General features: G+C 30.4%; 2 protein-coding genes and 1 long non-coding RNA gene across 6 annotated transcripts in view; 2 read left to right on the top strand and 1 right to left on the bottom strand.

Moving 5' to 3' along the window:
- Nucleotides 1–6,954: 6,954 nt before the first annotated feature.
- LOC100164527 (zinc finger protein 271-like) overlaps nucleotides 6,955–22,746 on the bottom strand; it is a 22,405-nt gene continuing 6,613 nt past the window's right edge. For 2 of the 4 annotated variants that reach the window (XM_016807058.2, XM_003246617.4), the window contains exons 2-4: nucleotides 14,541–14,621; nucleotides 14,147–14,350; nucleotides 6,955–9,528 (exon numbers count right to left, since the gene is read on the bottom strand). In XM_016807058.2, coding sequence (XP_016662547.1) covers nucleotides 7,689–9,528; nucleotides 14,147–14,350; nucleotides 14,541–14,587 — 2,091 coding nt within the window. In that variant the 5' untranslated portion in view covers nucleotides 14,588–14,621 and the 3' untranslated portion in view covers nucleotides 6,955–7,688. The remainder of the gene's footprint in view (nucleotides 9,529–14,146; nucleotides 14,351–14,540; nucleotides 14,622–22,746) is intronic. The other 2 variants (XM_029488244.1, XM_016807059.2) reach the window with 1 other exon arrangement.
- LOC107884598 lies at nucleotides 14,630–16,045 on the top strand. Its single transcript, XR_003839172.1, has 3 exons — nucleotides 14,630–15,381; nucleotides 15,609–15,754; nucleotides 15,815–16,045. It is a non-coding gene; the product is annotated as an uncharacterized LOC107884598 (long non-coding RNA).
- Nucleotides 20,969–22,746, top strand: part of LOC103310282 (zinc finger BED domain-containing protein 5-like) — a 4,485-nt gene continuing 2,707 nt past the window's right edge. Inside the window, exons 1-2 of the mRNA XM_008188028.1 lie at nucleotides 20,969–21,565; nucleotides 21,624–22,029. Coding sequence (XP_008186250.1) covers nucleotides 20,969–21,565; nucleotides 21,624–22,029 — 1,003 coding nt within the window. The remainder of the gene's footprint in view (nucleotides 21,566–21,623; nucleotides 22,030–22,746) is intronic.

Here is a 22,746-nt window from a genome sequence, read left to right as displayed (position 1 = left end):
TTACACAGTTTATTTTTATAGTCATTTTAAGTACAAATTTGGACGAAATTACATATTAAAAACGTAGGATAACTATTTAGTTATTTTGTTGTGATTGTATAATATTATTCGTGGGTACTTGAAACTTCTAAAGTATACTATTATATATCTATGATTTTACCACGGTTTTTTGTTGATGTATAACGCGTTATAACTTATAAGTACCTAATAGATATTATGATATGATTAATTTGGAATTTATTATAAGTACCTATTATAGGTCAATTTTTTTTTAATACCATAGATAAGTATATATATGTCTAATACATAGACTGATATACCGTCTCCGCTCAGAATCGTTTTTCTTATACAGTGATATTATATCATTGAATTCAAATTTAATACTGTCCATTATACAGTGACCCACTTCTAACCTACTGTACAGCAGAGCGACATCCACTTACCCACCTTTTTTTTTTTTTATATAAATTATTATTACTGTTATTTTTAATAATATAATAATACCACGACAAATAAACAATTTGCTTACGGATCTTTAACATAGCATTTTAAATTGTTATCGTTAATCGAAGACCGAAATATCCGACCGATTGTCGACCGCGAACACTCCACGATCTATCCTGATATGGGCAATACGAAATACAAATTTGTCGGAAATGATTGGGTATTTAATATATATTTTATAGTACATAATATTATATAATTTGTTATACATATTAATGATTAATTGCAGCGTGATTAATTTTTGGTCCTAAACATAGCTCACGACTTCAATCACTACGCCCGATATAATGATCTGATATTAATTTTGAAAGCAGATTTGAATTCGTTACTAAATTATCTGTGCTTTGACAATTTCATTTTTCTGATTTTTTTTTTTTTTTTTTACTTGGAAATTTACTAATAAAAAGAGTAAAAATAAATTATATTCATAATTCAAATTGAAATACATTGATATATAGAATATGAAAATTGCACGACAGTCAAAGTATGGTAAATTTAGAGGAGAATTAAAATCTGCTTTCAAAATTTAAATCGGAACATCCCACTGAGCGTAGTGATTGAAGTGATTGATTTGAAGAAAAATGTTTGTAATTTTATAAAGTAATAAGTGGTGATATGGGCTTATTGTGCATGCTTTAGGTAAGGTGACAGACTTAGGTATTATAATGTCCCTATACAACGTGATCGGTACTACGAATTACCCACACTAATTTTCATTTACTTTCAACACATTTACATGACCTATTTAACTTTAAATATAAAATGCCTAGTTTTTACTAATTTACTCCTTGGAATGGATTATGCTCTAGCATAATAATAAAATTGTAAATGATTACCAACATAAGTTAATTTCTACGAGTATGATTTGAATAGTTCTTATGACAACATTTTATTTGTAAGTTAAGTTGTTAGGTTGAATATGTAATGCGAGCGAAGTGAGGAAATTTTTTTTCTGTTGGTGGGCCCCTTAAAATATTTCCCTGTTACAAAAATACTACCTATCCACCCCTGCCCACCTATAGTTTTTATATGATGGCATTTTGCAGATATTATCACATACATGACGTAGGTATTGACATAGTGAACTGCAGTCTGCAGTGCTGGCCGTTGTGATTTTAAATATTTTTTTTCTCTAGAAAAATAGCTACACAGGCACCATTAATTAATATAACGTAGGTTATAACCAAAATTATATAATTACTAATAAAATATGACTGGATTTATATTTATCGAGATAAATATGAAAATAAATATTTGTTTTATATTGTTAAAAGTTAAGTACTTATAACTAGTAATTTAGTTACAACATGCAGGATGTTATCTACATTCGGCAATGATAGTAATTGGACACTTTCATGAATTATAGGCCAAAATGAAATTACCTGTTGGCTGTTATACCCGTGTAAAAAATGGTAATAACTATAACTTCTAAAAATATGAATACATTGACCGAGTATTGGCATTATGATCAACAGCTTATCATCTTTATAGCCAATATGATAATGTGATAAAATGCCAAACTCTTAAAAATGACGTTGTATACCTACAGTATTATATTAAAATATATCGTTAGGAAATAAACACACATTTTTTTTTTTTGATTAGTTTTACCATTAACTTAGCTTCGTTAGTATTGCTTAACAATATTAAGAAATTAAATAAGTTGCGAAATATATTATGGTAATTTCTCGACAGTAATATTATTTACAACGTGGTAAACAATATGTTGTGAGAGACCAAATTATCTTTATATTTTTATATTTTTCTAAACATACCTAATTAAATTCACTAAGAATATAAACCCCCCCCCCCCCTTAAACATGTTTTGATTTCTATTTACATATTATAAATAACGTATCTAATAGGTATACTATCATACCTATACTTAAATGTTCAATTAATTATTATTTCTAACTATAATAGTACACGTTTTTTATTTGCTATCGATCCCTATATTTTTTTATTTGTTGAATATTATGTTTTTTCTCATCTTGTTTTATCCCATTTTTATCTATTTCAATTAAATAAGTAACTGGATTCATTTTCTTTAATATTGTACGGGAACCTTCATATAGATATAGATATAGATATCTATATCTGAAAATTTATTTTGTCTTACATTAATCTTTACTAAAACTGTTTCTCCCACATAAAAATCTTGTTCTCTTTTCCCTCTGTCCGCGTAACTTTTTTGTTTATCAAACGCTTATTGTAAAATATCAAGTAATTTTTCATAGATTGAATTTAACTTTTGTAACTCTATAATGGTGGAATGATTTAAATTTGATGGAATAATTGCAATGTATAAAATTGAACTAGGCTCGTAACCATGTACTAAATAAAATGGAGAATATCCCGTTAAGTGGTGTATAGCCGTATTATATGCATGCAATACGATAGGTAAAACATCAGTCCACTTTTCACCTTCTGTAACGTAGAGTAACCTGGGGTATAATGGCGCATGGAGCAAAATGAACTATTGTGTAATTGCTTTAAGCCCTTCGTCTGTTGGACGGATACCTTTGTTATCAATCATATTTCCTAGAATTTTTAACTCCGTGTATCCAAATTTACATTTGGATGATTTTAATTTTAAATTATATTGCTTAAATCTTTCCAGAGTTGATTCTAAAGAATATAAGTGATCATCAAAAGTTTTCCCAAAACATGTGCAATCATCAATTTAATTTACGTTAATTTTATAATTTAAATTTGTCATAATTGTATTCATAACTTCCTGATATTTGCTTGGGCCATTGCAAATTCCCATCGGCATACGTTTAAATTTATATTTTCCGCTTATTGTACAAAACGCTGTTAGATCTTTAGCTTGTTCACTTAATCTAAGTTGATAGAAACCTGATATAGCGTCCATATATGAAAAAAATGTATTTCCTGCCAGATAGTCGTAAATATTTTGAATAACCGGAAGTGGAAAATATTTTTTAATAGTTATATCATTTAATTTTCTATAATCTAATACCATGCTATATTGTGCTGGTGATTTTTCTTTCTCCGAACCTTGTGGTTTGCCTTTGGGCACTAAAAAAAATTGCAAATGAGTATGGTGTGATCGACGGTTCAATTATACCCGCTTTAAGCATTTCTTGTGTTTGTTCTTCGATTTCACCCCTCTCAAACTTACTCAATTTAAAATTTTTTCAAAAATGTTTTGTTAAAAAATGTCTACTAGTCTCCTAAGTCCCATTTAGATTTTGAAAAAATGACTCGAATTTTTGTAGCAAGGACAATAATTTACTTTTCTATTTTTTTTCCAGATTTGGATTATATTTCTATTATGGCAAAGAATAGATTTGATATTCAATATAGCTATCTAATTGAATTTAATAAAATGTGTTTTACTTCGCGCACCTAGGTCAATGGACAATTAGCGCGTTTCAGGTCGTTCTCATTGTTTTTTACCTGTTTCGGGTACCTTGTTGATTGCTTCTAACATTTTCCTTTCCCTTAGTAAGGCACGAGAAATATGAATAGAACAAAAAACCTGCGTAAAAGTAACTCGTGTCACTTCTAGGTTGGGATTACCATTATTTTTATCATAACATCCCGGTGTCCAATGATTATTTTAAAAAAAAACTAGGTGTGGACCAGTTAGTGTATGATAATGAAAAAGGAACTTGGAGGAGAAAGTATAACAAAGAGCTGCAGGAAGAAATGAAAATGGCATCAGTAATAAGTTTCATCAGGGGACAAAGCATTCAATGGCTAGGCCACATGTGGCGGCGTAGTGAGGACGATATAAAGTTTATCTTATACTACTTTATATAATAAACAGAGTAGTCCTGGAGTGGAAGCCTACGGGAAAAAGACCTAGAGGACGACCAAGAAAGAGATGGTTAGATGTAGTGGAAGAGGATCTGTACAAAATTGGAGTTCAAGATTGGAGAGAACTAGGCCTGGACAGAGACAAATGGAGGGATTTAGTGATGGCGGTGAAAACTCTTAAAGAGTATTAAGAGCCAAATAAAGAAGAAGAATTATTATTCGGATAAAAAGTATTGTTTGGGTAATAATTTTGATTATTAAAATTGTTGTTTGGATTAAATGAATCATTTGAATTATAGTTTTGATTATTATAATTATTATTGTATGGGTCGCAATTGCACATATTATTATTGAATGTATCGTTTGGATTATTATGAAGATTTCTGGTATGGGCTCACATGCATGTTATTATTAATTTCTTTTTCTGGTTAAAATTTCGATTACCATTGTTAATACTATTTAATTTAGATTTTAAAAATTCGTTTTCTTTCTTTAAAGTGTCAATATCTACAGAGTTTATATTTTAAAAATCTGTGTTCATCAATTTAGAATTTTCTATTTTCTTTAAATTAATTTCCAAGCTGTCCAAAGTGTCATTATTCATAATAGTTATAGTATTCTGGTGTTAGTGCCTCTAATATTATATCAAATTTCTGTCTCAGGAATGGTGCAATTAGTTTGACTAATTAAATATAAAATATCTGCTGAGAACTCCGATATTGTTTCTGTCGATTTGAATTTTTTATTTCGTAATTTGTTTCTTAACATACGATTCCTATCCGGTGATGCAAATTCTTCATTAAATATTCGTTCCATTTCATCATAAATCGGATTTACATCATTAATTCTTAATGTCTAGTATAATTTATAAGTGGATTTTTTCAAATACAGTGGCGAGTAAGTTAACTGTTTGCGGAGACCACTCATTAGCAGTAGCTACCACGTTACCAGTACTCAAACAATCCTAATATATATAATACCCTTAAAAATATTTGGTACAAATTGTTGATGTTTGCTATTTTATTTTTTGAAGTTAATTTAATTGTATTATTAACAGTTTTAAATTCAGTATAAATATCGCTATTGGTATTTATTTTATTTTGAATAACTATGTTCTCCCTTTGAATTGTTATTAATTATTTTTGAACTCGCGACCAATTTATTATTTTGATTTACTTCTTCAGATTCAAATACAAATCATTTGGTTGCTTAGTATTTTTAATTGGTGAAAGTGATTGTTCTATGTATATTAATAGATTTCTTTGTTATTGGGCCACATCATAAGTTCCAACTTCCAACCGTATCGGTATCTTTATTTTTTAATTCTAACTGTGAGTCTAGTTCACTAATATTTTTTTCAAAAAGATTTTTTTGGCTTTTATTTAATTCTAATGATAATTTTTTTTCAGTAAAGGTAATATCTGCAGTATTATCGTTAGAATTATCTTTATCTTCGGTATCAAGAAGTCCACCTCTAAAAGTTTTTAAAGCTAATTTCGCGAGATCCCTTCATTGTACAAGTGTTGACGATTCTTCACAATGTATGTAACAAAATTTTAAAAAATCAACTACTTCTGATTTATCTAGTAAAAGTATCCACGATATCGTTTTCTGAGATATTATGAATTCAAATTTTTTCTCTACCGGTGTTAGTGCATTAAATCATCTTTACTTAAACATTCGACTTCGCACAATGTGCAAAACCTAAATTTTCTAACTAACTGAGCCGATAAAGGTATCTTTTCAAATTTTGAGTTTTCAAAAAAATCTCCCAAATTATTCTCATCGATTTGTCGTAATATGCCTATTAAATCTGTTGCATTTATTTCTGAATTAAAGTGTTCGTTTAAAAATAAAATATTTGATTTTGTTACTTTAGCAACCTGATTATTAACATTTCGTTTAATATAAAATTTGACATCCATTAAGAATTATTAAGTCAATAACTTCACATAAGATTCGCATGACACCCAACAATATCACAACACAAGGGGTGTACCTTAAAATCGAAATTTTTCCTCCAGGAACTTTTCTCGGAGACTCGACCTCGGTGTGTGATATTATTACTAGGGATCAGGGTTACCTTATGTGAAGTACTCAACGTATATACATATGTGTCTGTTATTAAATATTAATGTATTATTATTATACTACAACATCGAATCTTATAATATATTGAACATCAAATAATAATATGTATTAGGTATACTTATAATTTATAACTGAGGGTTACCGATCGGGCCATGGTGTGTCGTGGGTGCTGATATCTGATATGGGTTCAGCTGGTCGTCTGCTGTTCCTCTTCAAGTCGTTGTTAGCCCTCGACTTCCACTATCAACTATTGACTCTCGTCGCTCAACCATAAAACTATCAACTGCCGACCATAGACTGCCGACCATAGACTGCCTCCATTGACTCGCTAACTATTTTCCGCTAGGAGTCCCGGTCGGTTATTAACACATGAGCTAAACATCGCGTCAGCATAATATGTACACATTTGCCATGGCTAACACTCAGCATATTAGCTGCATATTAGCCCGGCTCAACGTAGGGATTGATGTACGATGTCGATGATGACAATCGTTACAGTATTACTGTATTGTTAGTGTTGGAACCATTTTTTTTCAACGTTATCTAATATCATAAACGTACAAATCATGAGCATTTGTAAATTATTGTTTTTGTTTATTCAAAAATATTTTTTTTTACATAATACAATAAACTTATATGATTAACATGATTATCTATCTTTTTTAGAAAACCTTGAGTTAGAGATACAGAGTAATACATTAACAAAAAGTATATAGTTTTTAAATTACAATATTACATTACATAATTTTATATTATGATATTCACAGGAACAAATGAAATACTTAATAGGGCAATAGTTATAAGCCGTCCTAAAATATTATAAAATAAGCTTAAAAAAATTTTGGAAAATATTTGCAGAGCTTAGTCCCTTGAGCGCTCCGCTGACAGTGCCTATTATTTAGTTGACAAAAAATGTACTTATATATTTACAGGAATATTATACACTATATTTTCCCTTTCTCTCTCAAAAATGAATAATTATTACCTAGTCGTAAAAATAAAAATAATATTTTCATTATTAAGACTCGTTTTTTAAAATGTTGTCTTGTAGATCGTATTTATTCATCAGTTTTATCCTTGAATGTTTTATTGAATAAGCTCCTTGACAAAATACCGTATCTCAAAGATTTGAAAGGTTCTTCTACGGGATGTGTTTTTTATGCCTTTTAAAACTCTCTGGATGAGCAAATCTTTTATCACTGATATCACATTTATAAGACTTCTCCAATATGTGTTCTCATATGGCCTGTTAAATATGGTGTTCGAGAAAATGCTTTATCACAGTTATTACATCTGTATGGCTTTTCTCAAGTGTGTGTTCTTGTATGTATTTTTAAACTATTTGCATGTGAAAACGATCGTTTACATATAGTACATTTATATGGCAATTCACCAGTATGAGTTCTCATATGGCTTTTTAAATGTCCTAATTGAGAACACCTATGGTCACAGATATCGCATATATACGGCTTCTCTCCTGTATGTGTCCTTGTATGCGTTTTTAAACTTTCTGAACGAGTAAATCTTTTATTACAGATGTCACATTTAAAAGGCTGTTCACCAGTATGTGTTCTCATATGGGATCTTAAATTATTTGCAAGAGAAAACCATCTATTACAGATATTACATTTAAAAGGCTTTTCTCCGGTATGTGTTCTTATATGCCTATCTAAACTACTTTTATGAGAAAACCTATTATCACAGATATCACATTTAAATGGTTTTTCGCCCGTATGTGTTCTCATATGGGTTTTTAAATATACTGCTTGAAAAAACGCTTGATCACAGACATGACATCTATATGACTTTTCTCTGTTGTGTGTTTTAATAATATGAATTTTTAAATTTTTTGATTGAGAATACACTTCATCACATTTGTCACATTTATATGACTTCTCCATGGTATGTATCCTCGTATGGATTTTTAAACTACCTGCAATATAAAACCCTTTATTACAGATTTCACACTTAAATGGTTTTTCTCCGGTATGAGTTCTCATATGGCATGTTAAATATGATGATCGAGTAAATGCTTTATCACAGATATTACATCTGTATGGCTTTTCTCCAGTGTGTGTCATTGTATGCGTTTTTAAAGAACTTGCATGAGAAAACGATCGTTCGCATATAATACATTTGTATGGCAATTCACCAGTATGTGATCTCATATGGCTTTTTAAATGTCCCAATTGAGAACACCTATGGTCACAAATATCACATATATATGGCTTCTCTCCGGTATGTATCCTTGTATGCACTCTTAAAGTAGTTGAATGAGAAAACCTTCTATCACAGATATCACATTTAAAAGGCTGTTCTCCAGTATGTGTTCTCATATGGGAGTTTAAACTATACGAATGAGTAAACCTTCGTTTACATATATTACACTTATATGGCTTCTCTCCAGTATGTGTTCTCATATGACCTTTTAAAGGTGCTGATTCAATAAACCTTTTATCACAAACATCACATTTATAAGGTTTTTCTCCGGTATGTCTTCTCTTATGGATTGTTAAATGTGTTGATTGAGAAAACGCTTGATCACAGATATCACATCTATACGGCTTTTCTCCAGTATGTGTCCTTCTATGCATTGTTAAACTATTTGATTGAGAAAACTTTCTATCACAGATATCACACCTATACGGCATTTCTCCAGTATGTGTTCTTTTATGGCTTGTTAAATGTGCTGCCTGAGTAAACGCTTTATCACAAATATCACATGCATGTGGCTTTTCTCCAAGATGAAGCAGTATGTGTACTTTCAAGTCTGATTTGATATAAAATGAATTATTACAATAGTTACAAACCAATACCTTTTCTCTTTTAGTATGATGAATCTTCAAATGTCTTGTCAAAACTGCTTTTGAGGACATTATTTTGTCACAGATATTGCATTTGTAATGATTATGCTCGGTATGAAATTTCTTATCCACTTGATATTTATATGAATTAGAAACTGATTTACTACACTCACCGAATCTTTCCCGAGGGAATATCTTGTCCAAATTCATACAAGTGATGAGTTCTGAAGATTGGCTGTCTTTAAAAACAGTTCCTTCAAATTCATTGTTCTCGATTAAATCTTTTTCAATTTTTATTTTGGTTTCAGTTTTGATTACTTCTTCTCCGGATCGACATAAAGTTCTAAAAACAAAAATAAATATTATGTTAATTTTACTGATTTCAATAAAACATTTGAGAATTTTTTTATTTCATATTTAAACAAAGTCAGGGTACCGTGTCATAATATCTTTGAAATAATATATCATAACAAAAATGTCTTAAAACAAATTATTTTTTTTAAATTCATTCTTCAAAGATCTTTTATATTGTGACGCGGTTCGTCGATATCTGACGTCCCGTGATCGTGAATAATTAAACTAGTGTTTTTCTTTTATTATCACATTCGTTTATTATTTAATATCAAAATGTATAATATAATATCATGTGTGGGAAAATGTACACCCGGGCCGTGTGATTGGCTTGAACAAGCGGGCCGCGACGGGCCTGTAGAGGGCCTAATAATAAGTATATAATAATAAGTAGTGGCGCGTTAATACCACCTTCCCACGGTCGTATTGAATATCTAAGAAACCACTCTAGGGTGGGACTAGATTGACGGTTCTAAGACAAACATTTTCCTATCATTCGCGATCGTAGATCGACTGTTGGCAAAACTGCCGGTAATTGCACGCGAGGTTATGGGGTATGTTTGACTCCGTGTTACGTCGTAATATGAACAATGAGCGCCCAGGTCATCAATTGGCGCCTCGTATCAACGAGTGTCTTCGCAGCTACGTCTGTAGTGCAGGTAGGAGCGCTGTGGTCGTTGGTTGCCGCGTGTCTTCGCCGGTATGAGAAGAGTTTTGTTAATTTCGTCATGGTCTCTCCTATCCATAGCAGTATTTATTGGGGATGTAAAGTGACTAAAAGAGTTTCAAATTTGCCACCAATCTCTACGATGGTGTCGTCCTTTTATACATACTGTGTTGTGATTGGTGGTCCTGAAACGCACCGCTTTATGTGATTATGGCTGCTCCGTTACAACTCCCTCCCAGATTTGTCACCAGGGAATTGGAGTGAACTCATGACAAATTTGTCGAAATATGAATGACACGTCTACGAATTGACGCCTTGTACAGCGCTCGTCGAATCAAATTTCTTGGCATATTCCAAAGTGGAGTGTCCTCTAAGTCACACAAAAGTCCTCCACTTTTCTCTAAGTAATTTGGCCATTTGGTATTGTTGATTGTGGCAGTATGTTTTCAACAATCTCCCTATTTCACAGTTATATCTTTCGACTGGGTTCGATTGTGGGTGATGCTTCGTGGAATGGTTTATCGTGATATTTAAATCGTTTTGTTTTGTTTTGTTTTCCATAATTTTCCCGTAAACCTAGTTCCATTGTCCGTCAGTATTGACTGAGGTTTACACATTTTGGGTAAATAGTCAAATTCGAGTCTATTTATTATTGCTTTTGCAGACGCCTTCTTTAAGGCCAAATAGCATACGCTTGAATAAATAATTTCTGCCATTTATGAATCCATGCTTTTTTCCGCCAGTTTCACATGCCAATATCCGCTTAGGAGGTCTAATACATTTAATTTTTCAAATTTCGAAAAATTTGTTTCAATGGGCATCGGACATTCGTGGTCTGGAATAATCTGTTCGTTTATTTATCGGAGGTCCAGGCATAATCGCACAACGCCATTTTTATTGAAAATTTGCACGATTGGTACCGAGTATGGTGATCTTAATGCTTAATGATCAGGGGTGGATTTACCCATAGGCCAACAAGGCACGTGCCTAGGGCGCTATTTTTTAGTTAATTTTTACTTTTAAGTTTTTCATAATTTCATAATTTTATTTACCAAAATTTAAATGTATTTTATATTATTTTTTTTTGTATTCAACTTGCAAAGAAACTGGAGAATGGCTCACGTAGTCACGTTGCAGTAACTTTTTAATTTATAAGGTATATAATAACCTTGCCGTTAGAGTTTAATCCTGCGACCGGCGCGTGCCGCCACCGCTAGAGGTTCGACACTGACCCTCGACGAGGCAGTTGCCGGCGTTGCCTATGTTAATGCATGGGAGGTGGTATACGGGTATGCGACGTAAACACATACAATATTGCGAATAGCGCATGTGCAAAACGCCAGCCAAGGCAGTCAAATATACTTTGGGCCGCTGGGTACATTGTATATAGCCACTCTACTAGCTAGGTGGGGGACAGCTCGCACAGTGCGTAGCAAGTAAATTATTTGATATTAACTGGAATGACCCGCCTCGCCCCGCAACCGGCACCACAATAAGTGTGCGCGGGCGCGCGGCCACCAAAACTCAGACTAGTTCTTAGAATACTGGAATTAATTTTGGGAGTCAGATGTCTTGATAAAGTAATTAATAATAATAAACATTGCGACGACGCGCGACGCTGGCACTGTCACCCGTCTCCTGCATAGAGGATACTGCTCAGAAATCTGCTAATCGATTACGATTATAGACTAGAGTGCTCACCACCAATTCATAGATAATTTTGCTACAGATAAATCAAGGCGCAAAATGATTTAATTATTGTACAAGTGTACAAATGTACCTAGGTATGCAAAATTATGTTAATGTTTATTTGTTTAGTTGGTATGTATAAATATAAAAATACCTAAATACAATTTTTATAATTTTGTTTTATTTCTTGGAACGTTACTCCCCTCCTTCCGTTGGAGCACTCCAATGTACGGGGCGCTAGTGTTGTAATGCCTAGGGGCGGAAAAATAGTAAGTCCACCCCTGTTAATGATACTCATATCCTACATACGTTTAACTTCTTTTTCAACTGCCTCACGTTTTGTGACCGGAATAGGATATGGCCTTTGATTGATTGGTTTGTCATATTTTAATCTTATTATACAATTGTCACCGTCTATCTCACCGGGTGTATTTCGAAATACGCGAGGATTGATGTATTAGTTTGTCTAATTTCCCTAGAATATGGTCAGGTAGTGTATTGATGAATTGTACTAATTGGTCTAATGGTTGATTTGTAATTGGTTGTGTGCATATTGTACGTAGGTACATTAGTTGCTTTGCATTCCTTTAAAAAATGGTATATCATATTATATTATATTGTTGTCCATCTTTATTGTTAATTGTCTTTTTTTCATAATCAGTTGTTGATTTTTTGTTACCAGAAAATCGATGCATATAAAATGTTTTCATTCAAATTGTTCATTACAATAAATGGTGTATGTATCTGCTTTTTTCCTATTTCTATTGGTAATAGAATTTGCTTAGTTACTTTTTTAGATTTGTTGGCCATCGCGTTGTGTATGCTAAGTCCCGTTAACGGTATTACTGGTATCTTTGAGTCAGATATTTTTGCTACTGAATCTATTAACATTTCATATTCTATATTGTTTATGAATATTTTTATGTATGAAAATCCCAATTGTTGTGTTTTGGTAAATGAACGTCAAAGTCTTCATCTTATTTTGGACTTCTGATTTTAATAGAATTAACGATTTGTCTGGTTGTTGTTTTTTCATTTGTCGTCTTTGTAATGTGCTTTAGATCAAGGATGTTTTTGACCGATGTTGATTTAATTAAACAGTCCCCTGTTCCCAGTTTTTTATTCTATCATATTCATTATCTTCAAACATCTCTTCCCTATCGCTGGTTATGGTGTCATCATCAATTTGCCACTAATCCCTACGATGGTGTCCTTTTGTACATACTGTGCTGTAATTGGTGGTCCTGAAAAGAACCGTTTTATGTGATGATGGCTATGGATCAGGGTTGGCAAAAACCCGAGCATTTTTTCAAATAAAACCCAAAAAACCCGATGGGTTTTAATGTTAAAGTAATAATGGGTAGATTTTTCGGGTTTTTACAGAAAATACCCATCCAAAATATCAATGGGCGGTTTTATCGGGGTTTTTTCTGAAAAACCCCATCCGACAAAAATTAAAATCGGAATTTTTATTAAAAATAAAAGATTTCTATTGATCATTAGTGTGTAATTTTTTCTATTTTATTCAATTGTACCTACCTAATTAAAAAAATAATTATTAAGTTTTTTTCAAATCAATTTAATATTTTAATTAGAAAAATAAATAATACCTATAAGGTATTTTTTTCTGAAAATTAACACAAGTTAAAAAAAATAAGAGTGAACTTCTATTTTATCCAGAAAAGAAACCCGGGTTTTATGGGTTTTTTCAAAAAAAATTAGTGGGTTTAACCCAGAAAAGCAGCCCGGGTTTTTTCGGGGTGGGCTTTTTCGTGCCAAGCCTGCTATGGATGCTCCGTTACAATTGTTTTTAGTTTAAGAAATTGTTGCACATATCATAGATATTAGAAAGGCCTTACAGGTTATAGCTCCTAAAAATGTAAATTATTATTATATATATTATTAAATTATTATTTTAGGGTGATAACTTATAAATTATTAGAAAACCTATTAAAATATGTTAAACTTTAATTACATATTGGTTATAATTAGATAATGAAATAAATACGAGTTCTGTAAACTTAGATGAAGCGAGAACAATATCCGCCGAATGTATATACAAAGCACAAGAGGATAACGCAGCTCAATATAATTCAAAACGGAAGACTCCGACAGTTTACAAAAGTTTTTATGAATAGTACTAATGAGGTTCTATAATAGGATGATTCTACTTTTATTATTTTTCTATGTTAAAAATATTAGTAGATACTATCATTCAATTTCTTTTACGCTTTTAATTAAATACAATTCTTACCCTTTTCGTAATAATTGATTATCATTATTATGGTCCGTTTCATTAACAATTTCTCGTTTAATAACTTTATTAAATACTTGATTATCATGATTATGGTCTATTTCATCAGTAATTTCCCGTTTAATAACTCTATTAAATACTTGATCATCACATTTAATGAGTGGAATGGTCAACACTCTAGAACTGTGTAATATATAATCATATCTAAAATAAATCGCAAAACATGTAGTATTTATTATTCAGTAGGTAATTACTGTTTAAATCAGATACAATGTATTAATTACATTCATTATAAAATCAACTACTTTTATAAAATAAAATAATTTTAAAATGTAGTTAGATTAAAATTTCATATTTTTGTAATGTTTCACTACCTAATAGTGTAATTGCTTACTTGGCATTTATTGCAGAATTGTTAACAGGTGTTCTTAATGGTTCCATAATGAAGGTAGGTCTTTTTAGTATTTGTCAATTCCTGTGAACATGAAACATAAAAATTAGGAACCTTTTAAGACAAATCGGCCTCCCGGGGGAGCAATTTCAGACCTTATATTTAGTAAAATATCTTTTTTGGTGTGCAAACATTATGACACCAACAATCAAAAAACTGAAATTAACTGTCTGTGTCACAGTTTATAGTATTCGTAAGATTGTACCCAAAAAAACAAATGTGTAACACTAAATATTTATTGAAAGATAATAGTCTACATACCCACATGCTTACACCCTATTGTCACCATAGTGGAAACTCATTTAATTCAAAATAAATTAAAATTAAAAATTGTAAAAATAAATTCTAATTATTATTTAGTTCTAACATCAAATCATTTATCAATGGAAGACAACATTATATACCTAACTTTTTTATACTATAATATAGAGATAATGATATATGAAGAAGTATTTTTTCGGATAATGTATGTTGTTATAATTCAAGGTTTTTACTTTTTAGATTATAGAGGTTGCATCATACGAAAATTTCGAAAAAATAGAAGTGGGAGAACTAGTCCAATGACGTCATTGTAGAATAAATTGTTAACATTGTAAACTACAGTGAACAATCAACAACTAGAGCTAGCAGATACCTTGAGTTTACCATATTAATTATTTGAATATGTATTTATTTAATTTTCACTATATTTTCATTGCTTGTACATTTCACAAGTTTATACGTACTATGAAATCAAAGATATTAAATCAGAAAATGATGGAAAATCCAACATATTATTTCACAAGTACTTAAAATTATTATTAATGCATTATATTATATTTTAATATTTATATTAGTATAATACATGTATGGTGTCAAGTGTATACCTACTATAGACAAGGTCAAAAAAGACCGATACTGAATAATAAAACATAGTCAAGTAACTGAAAATAATATAAATAATTTATTATTTAGGTATTTAGGTATTTATTATATCTACTATTATATGCATCTAAAATGTATTATGTTTAGATTTCCAAAAGATCTAAACTATCGGAAAGAATGGGTTCAGAAATTCAAAAGAGGTAACCATTTTAATCCGAATACATAATTTATTTGCTCTGATCACTTTAATATTAATGCATTTGTTCGAGACTTAAAAGCAGAACAACTTTTAGGTAGTATTTCTAAAAATAAAACTTTGATATAATATATTTTATTGTTTGATGTATTTTTAGGATATAAATCTTAGAGTCGAAGAATTAAAGAGGATGCAATCCCTACGTTAAATTTACCAGCTGACTGAGTATCGAATACAGTTAAATCTGCATCAACCATTAGTCGTAGAAGTAAGATGGAAAGAAAATCAATAAAAGAGGTTAATATTAAATTTTATATTCATGTATTAATTTTGTCCCTGTATATAACCACAGGCAAATACTTAAGCAAAAAGTTTTTTTTTACTAATAATATTATTTTAGTACCATAATTAATTATAACATAATTAATAATTTGTAGTGATAATTTATTATATGATGTAATATCATGATTCATGACTTCATAATCTGTACAATTTAATGTTTATCTGATAATTGCAAAGAAACAGGATAAAATATGAATCTCACTTATCACATTACTTTGTAATTCACAGATATTTATTAATAATTGTTGTATCACAATAAGATAATCAATTCAGCTCTAAGTACATCCAAAGTACTGTCTATACAATATAATGATCTTAGTCTTACACAAGTTAACATTGAACTAGATTATGAGCAATTTTATATCAATCTACTTAAAGAGTATGACATATTAAAAACTGATTACAGTGTACTGGAAAAAGAAATTGTGTCAAATAAAAAATCTTATATTGACAATAAAAAAATGAATGAATCACTTGGTTTGGATATAAAGGTTCTAACTAAAAATTTGAAAGGAATTAACTTGCTTTTAAAGCAGACCCACAAAACTAGAACTAAACAAATCAAATTTTTCTCTTTAAATAAAAGTCAAACCATTGAAAATCAAGCCAAGAAATATTTGTCAACTATATTTTTTACAAACCAGTTGAATTTAATAATGCAAATAAAGAAAAGGGTCCATTGGAAAAGAGCTGAAATTTCAAAAGCCTTCACACAGCTTTCACACAAGTATTTCAGTAAAAGAGCATGTGTCTATGTCAAAAATGAACTGCATTATCCTCTACCTGGTAAATAATTTTTTATTTTATACTCATTGAACTATTATACCTAGTTAAAAAATGTTTGTGTTAATTTTACATTCAATTTAGGACTTTCTTCTCTTCAGAGGTGGGCCAAAAGCATAGAAATGAGGAATGGTATTCTTCATGATGTAGGGGAATGTGGGGCAGTACGGGGACCCTGAGGTATCAGAAGCTATAATTCACTCAAAAATTGTGTTTTTGATTTATAACTTGAACTGTGTAATATTTAGGATATGGTTATTAATATGTTAGCATATTTTAAACATTCAGTTAAGTCTCATAGTGTTAAAGGTCATAATAGGTTTAAGTATAATTTTTCCCATTTTGTACAATTACGTTAATCAACTTAAACTTGTTGTTATTTAAATAACTTGTATAACTTGCATATACATAATGTAATATATTATATTATATTTATAGGAATAATAAGTGTTTGTAAATTTAAACTTTTAAATTTATTAAATAGGTACATTTTAATTAAATAGGTACTTATTATAGATGTAGTACCTACTCAAGTGGGTTAACTTAAAAATGAAATAAAACAATTAACACCGTATTAGTAAAGGTACCTCATTATGCCCCAATGATTACACTTAACTTCAGCCGTTGTTAGTAAACACAACAATTAATTTTTTTAATAACTAATAATTTAGTTAATTATTATTATTAATAATCTTAAGAACATTTGCTATAGAAACAACGAAAACAAATTTAAAATACAATAAGTAAACCATAAAAACATTTTGAAATAAAATAACAGTTTATTATATCAATTAACTGGTAAGAGGCACGCGTAACGGTTTTAATTTATTACTCATAAAATAATTGATATGTGACATGACATTTTTATTACATGATATTGTTAGCCCAAGTATTCTATATATTAAGATTTTAAATCAGTATTAATCAGCATAAGACATAAATATTAAAATGTCCCTGTTTTGCCTCATTGTTCTTAGTATTGATGTTAGTGTCTAGTGTCATGGAGTATGATGTCCTTCACAATTGTTGAGCCTCATAACCAAATGCAGGTGATTATGGCTAGAGGACTAGCATCACAATGGAAACAGCCAATTTATGTAGACTTCGATAAAAAAAATGACCAAAGACATTCTCTTTAATATAATTGAAAGACTGGATCAAATTGGATATAAGGTTGTTTGTTGTACTAGTGACTGCGGTGAGGGAAAGGTTGGTTTGTGGAAAGCTTTAAATATTAATTATGAAAATCCTATATTCTCTATCACGAACGGAAGAGATATAGTTTAAATTCCAAATGCACCTTATATTCTAAAGCTTATCAGAAACTGGTTATTAGACACGGGTTTTCAAATTAATGACCAAATTATCAACAAAAAACCATTAGAAGCATTGGTAAGAAATATGTCTACAGAGCTTAGTGTTTGTCATAAACTAACTTCCGAACATTTAACCTGTGATGAACCCCTGAGACAAAAAGTAAGATTAGCAACACAATTACTGTCTCACACCACTGCAACTGCACTTAAGCATTATAAACCTATAGCTAATATAAAATTACTGAATGACACAGCCAACTTTATTGAATTCGTTAACAATTGGTTTGATTTAGCAAATGTTTCACATACAAATGATAAGCACTCCCCATATACACCACCATATGGATTATTAATTGATAAACAAGATGCACTTCTCAATAATGTATATGATATATTTTTAACAATGAGATGCAAAAGGAAAAAATTGCTTCAAGTTTTTCAAAAGACTCTTCTTATGAATATTAATGAGACAAAACATCTTTTAAAAATTTTACAACAAAATGGCTTGGAATATCTTTTAACAAGTAAAGTAAATCAAGATGCTTTAGAAAATTTATTTTCACAAATTCGATCCATAGGAGGACTTAATGACCATCCATCCCCTCTTAATGTGTTGTATAGACTACAAATGATTATTCTGGGTAAAAATCCTGGTGTGGTTTCCAAACAATTTATGTAGGCAAGTACATTGAAAAAAATTAATTTTTCTATTAGTAATAAACGTGAAAATACAGACAACTCTGAAACTGATACAGACACAAATGATTATTTAAGCGATACTGATGAATCATCAATATCATCTGAGGTACAATGTGTAAACAAGCTTGAAATGACCAATTATGCAGTTGAATATTTAGCCGGTTGGATTGGTAAGAAATATCAACTAAACTATTCCCTGAACTTGGCTCAATCACATCAAAATCAAGTTATGATAAAAGTTCACACAAACATAATTATTCAATGCCATCATAGATAAATCATCTATCTTATGGTGGGCCTATTGTTTCAAGTAATAACTTCAAAACGAATATGTATAGGATTGAACGTTTATTTAAAAAGATTACAAAACAACAAATTCCGAAAGGCCTGGGTGTTGTCAAAAATTTAACAAAAAAAATAATTTCTAAAATGGATATGGAAAAAAATATAATATTGTTATTCAATCGTAATCAAACAACGAATACTTATTCGTATGAAATACTACAATAAACAACACACGCCAAAGTCTAAACTCCGCTTACAGAAACTACAAAAATTAAGAAGGCTGATGACATACTCTATTTCATTGTAATCATGTTAAGCTATTGTTATTATAAAATTATATCTATGTGTTAATATTGGTATTGCATTGTGTATTTAATATTAAATAAAATGTTTAATTAAGTAGATATATTAATTAGTAATTACTGTTTTATTTTTATAACCATTATAATCAAAAACATTTTTTAAGAATATAATATATTCTATACCTACTATAAATTATTATATTTTGTAAATATACATATAATAGTGTCGAACAATTTTAATTATAAGTAAATTAAAATATATTAAAATATTTCATAGTTGATAGCATGGTATAAATATACAAGATTATTGTACATAGCCCATATTGTTATCAAACAAAAATAAAATGGCAGCGTAAGGGTACGGTCCATATCATAGCATATAATATCATAGTATAGCCAGTATATGTCGTCCCTCGTGTTGTCCCCTTACACTGCCATTTTAATTCCTTAACATGATAAAATTATATAGTGGGGGTACTATTGCAATAACCTTGTATATTTAATCCATGGTTGATAGAACTAAGTATGTGTATCATAAAGATTCTAAGTAAAAAAAAAAATCATGAATATGTCTTGGTACGTATGTCAAATAACCCCCCCCCCCCCCCGGACTGTTAACGGTCTAGTAGGAAATTTCCCCCCGATATATTTTTAATGCAGACATTTTTCCATCCCGATATATTTTTGATGCGAACATTTTTCCACCACTTTTATTGATTAATATATTGAATTTAATAATACAATATTGAATATTATTTATATTATTTAATATGAAATTATTTTTTTTTAATAAAATATATAAACTTTTTTTCTATTTTCATAAATATAATAGATTATAAATGTATATGTTTGATCAACTACACTACTTGAAACAATAAAAATAAAAATAAAATTAATAATTAATAAAAATGGCTATAAATTGTTGGACTCCCTGAGAGTGAGTACTGACTTTGGAGACAACGTCGTTGGAATTATACAAGTCGCAAAGGTTTTAAGACGAAAGTTTAGAATTAGTGATATGGATTGGATATAAGGCTTGGTGCTTTGGCGGAATGTTTAAAAATTTGAGCGTCTAGCAATCCGTCACGAACGTTGTAAATGGATAGGCTGGATACAATCTCCAGGATCACCTCCCGGTTGTCCGCTGCTTTAGGTTGTTAAAAAGTGTAGTCGATAGGTTTTATTTAATTGTCTAGCCCAGCGGTTCTCAAACTGTGGTACGCAAAAGACTACATGGTGGTACGCGGAAGGCTGCATGGTGGTAGGACGGAAAATTAAAAACAATTAATATTAGATTCTTAGCGTAGCGATGATTTTATGTCATGTGTTTTTTTTAATACTCAGATAATAAAGGTTAGATTTCACGGGAAATACGTCAATAAATAAGATATCGTATATAATCATTGATATTTATCAATTATCACGTATGTATATATATAAATTCTGATTATTTTATATCAGTACTAAATATCTTCTCTTCGGCCGTTTAGTTTGTTGGTGTTAGTCAACGTAAGCAGTTGAGTTTATCTCTTTAAATATTTACGTTTGTACATTATTTTATATCAGTACTAAAAAAGTAAAAACATGGATAGGTGGCTAAATATAGCAACAGACAATAAATCTACGTCTGAAAACTGTTCAGTAAGTTCAAAGTTGCAAAGCGCAAGTCAAGATGTGAATAATCCTATGAAAATAAGAAAATGTGTAAGGAAATATGATCCTGAGTACATTAATATTGGATTCACGGTCATAAACGTAAGCAATGAGCCTCGGCCTCAATGTGTTATCTGTTTTGAAATTCTTTCTAACCAAAGTATGAAACCGTCCTTATTAAAATGTCACTTTTCTACAAAACATTCGACGTTAGAAAACAAACCAAAGGACTATTTCGTTCGAAAATTGTCAGAGATGAAAAGCTCGAAGAAAATTATATCATATTTTAGCGGTAGTACTGAAAAAGCAGTGGAAGCATCTTTCTTAGTGAGCTTAAGAATAGCGGAGTGTGGAAAACCTCATACCATCGGCGAAGAAATGATTTTACCGGCGGCAAAAGATATGGTAACATGTATGTTAGGTGTTCCGTCAGCTAAACAACTTCATATGAAATCACTGTCAAATGATACAGTTCGCCGCAGGATTGAAAGTATAGCATTAAACGTTAAAGAAAAATTAATTGATCAAGTGAAAAATAGTATTTTTTTTTTCCATACAACTTGATGAAAGTACAGATGTATCAAAGTATGCTCAACTTATGGTTTACGTGCGGTATGTATTTCAAACTGTAATTAAAGAGGATTTTTTATTTTGTGAAGCACTATCAACACGAACTACTGCTGACGAAATATTTAAAAAGTTAAACCACTTTTTTGTTGAAAATGGATTAAACTGGAAAAAGTGTGTTGGCTTCTGTTCTGACGGTGCTCGAGCTATGATAGGTAAACATAGAGGTGTTGCGACTAAAATAAAATTGGTTACAGAAAATTGTACTTTCATACATTGCAGCATCCACAGGGAAGCTTTAGTAGTAAAACGTATGCCAGAACAATTTAAACTAGTACTCCAGGAAGCCATAAAGGTAGTCAATTTTATTAAATCTCGGGCTCTACATTTTCAATCGTCTCAATGTATTAAATTAAGTTTACAAGGTAAATCAATAAACAGATTTTCAATGAATGACAAAATTAAGGCATTTATTAAGATAATTGAAATAGTAAGTAATAATGTTTCGAATGAAAACCTACAGTCTTTTCCTAATTTGGAACAATTTGTGACAGAACATGAACTTCAAGTGGAAGCTGATCTCATAAAAAACATTGTTGCATATTCAGCATTTACATTATATACTAAACGTTTATATTAACAATAATAATCATAAGTATCATATTACGATCGGTGGGGATTGTCCATCGGTCATTAGCAAGTAGACAATTTTATATGTACGTCAGTTCGATTTATACTTTTCATAATAAAAGACTATAATATACGTTAATGTTATTATTCATATTAACAATACACAACAAATTGGCGACGAAGATAAACATTTTTAAACTCATCTCATATTAAATTAAAATATTTATAAAATGGGTGAGGATAACAAAAATATTACTCAATTCCATAATATAATAGGTTCACCAGGAACATTTGAATCTGGAAACGACATAACAATATTTGAATCAAGACTTACAAATTTTTTCATTGCAAACGGAATAAGTAACGAAGTCCAGAAGAGAGCTATACTACTATCTTCAATTAGTGAGGAAGTTCACAAAATATTATTCAGTTTATGCGTTCCAGCAAAACCAGACGTTCAGACATACGACACACTATTAGGTTTGTTAAACAATTATTACAAGCCAGTGAAA

The sequence above is a fragment of the Acyrthosiphon pisum genome, chromosome A1, assembly GCF_005508785.2.
Source record: "Acyrthosiphon pisum isolate AL4f chromosome A1, pea_aphid_22Mar2018_4r6ur, whole genome shotgun sequence".
NCBI lineage: Eukaryota > Metazoa > Arthropoda > Insecta > Hemiptera > Aphididae > Acyrthosiphon > Acyrthosiphon pisum.
The sequence above is the reverse complement of the archived record's forward strand: the minus strand, read 5'-3'. Positions and strand labels throughout refer to the sequence as shown.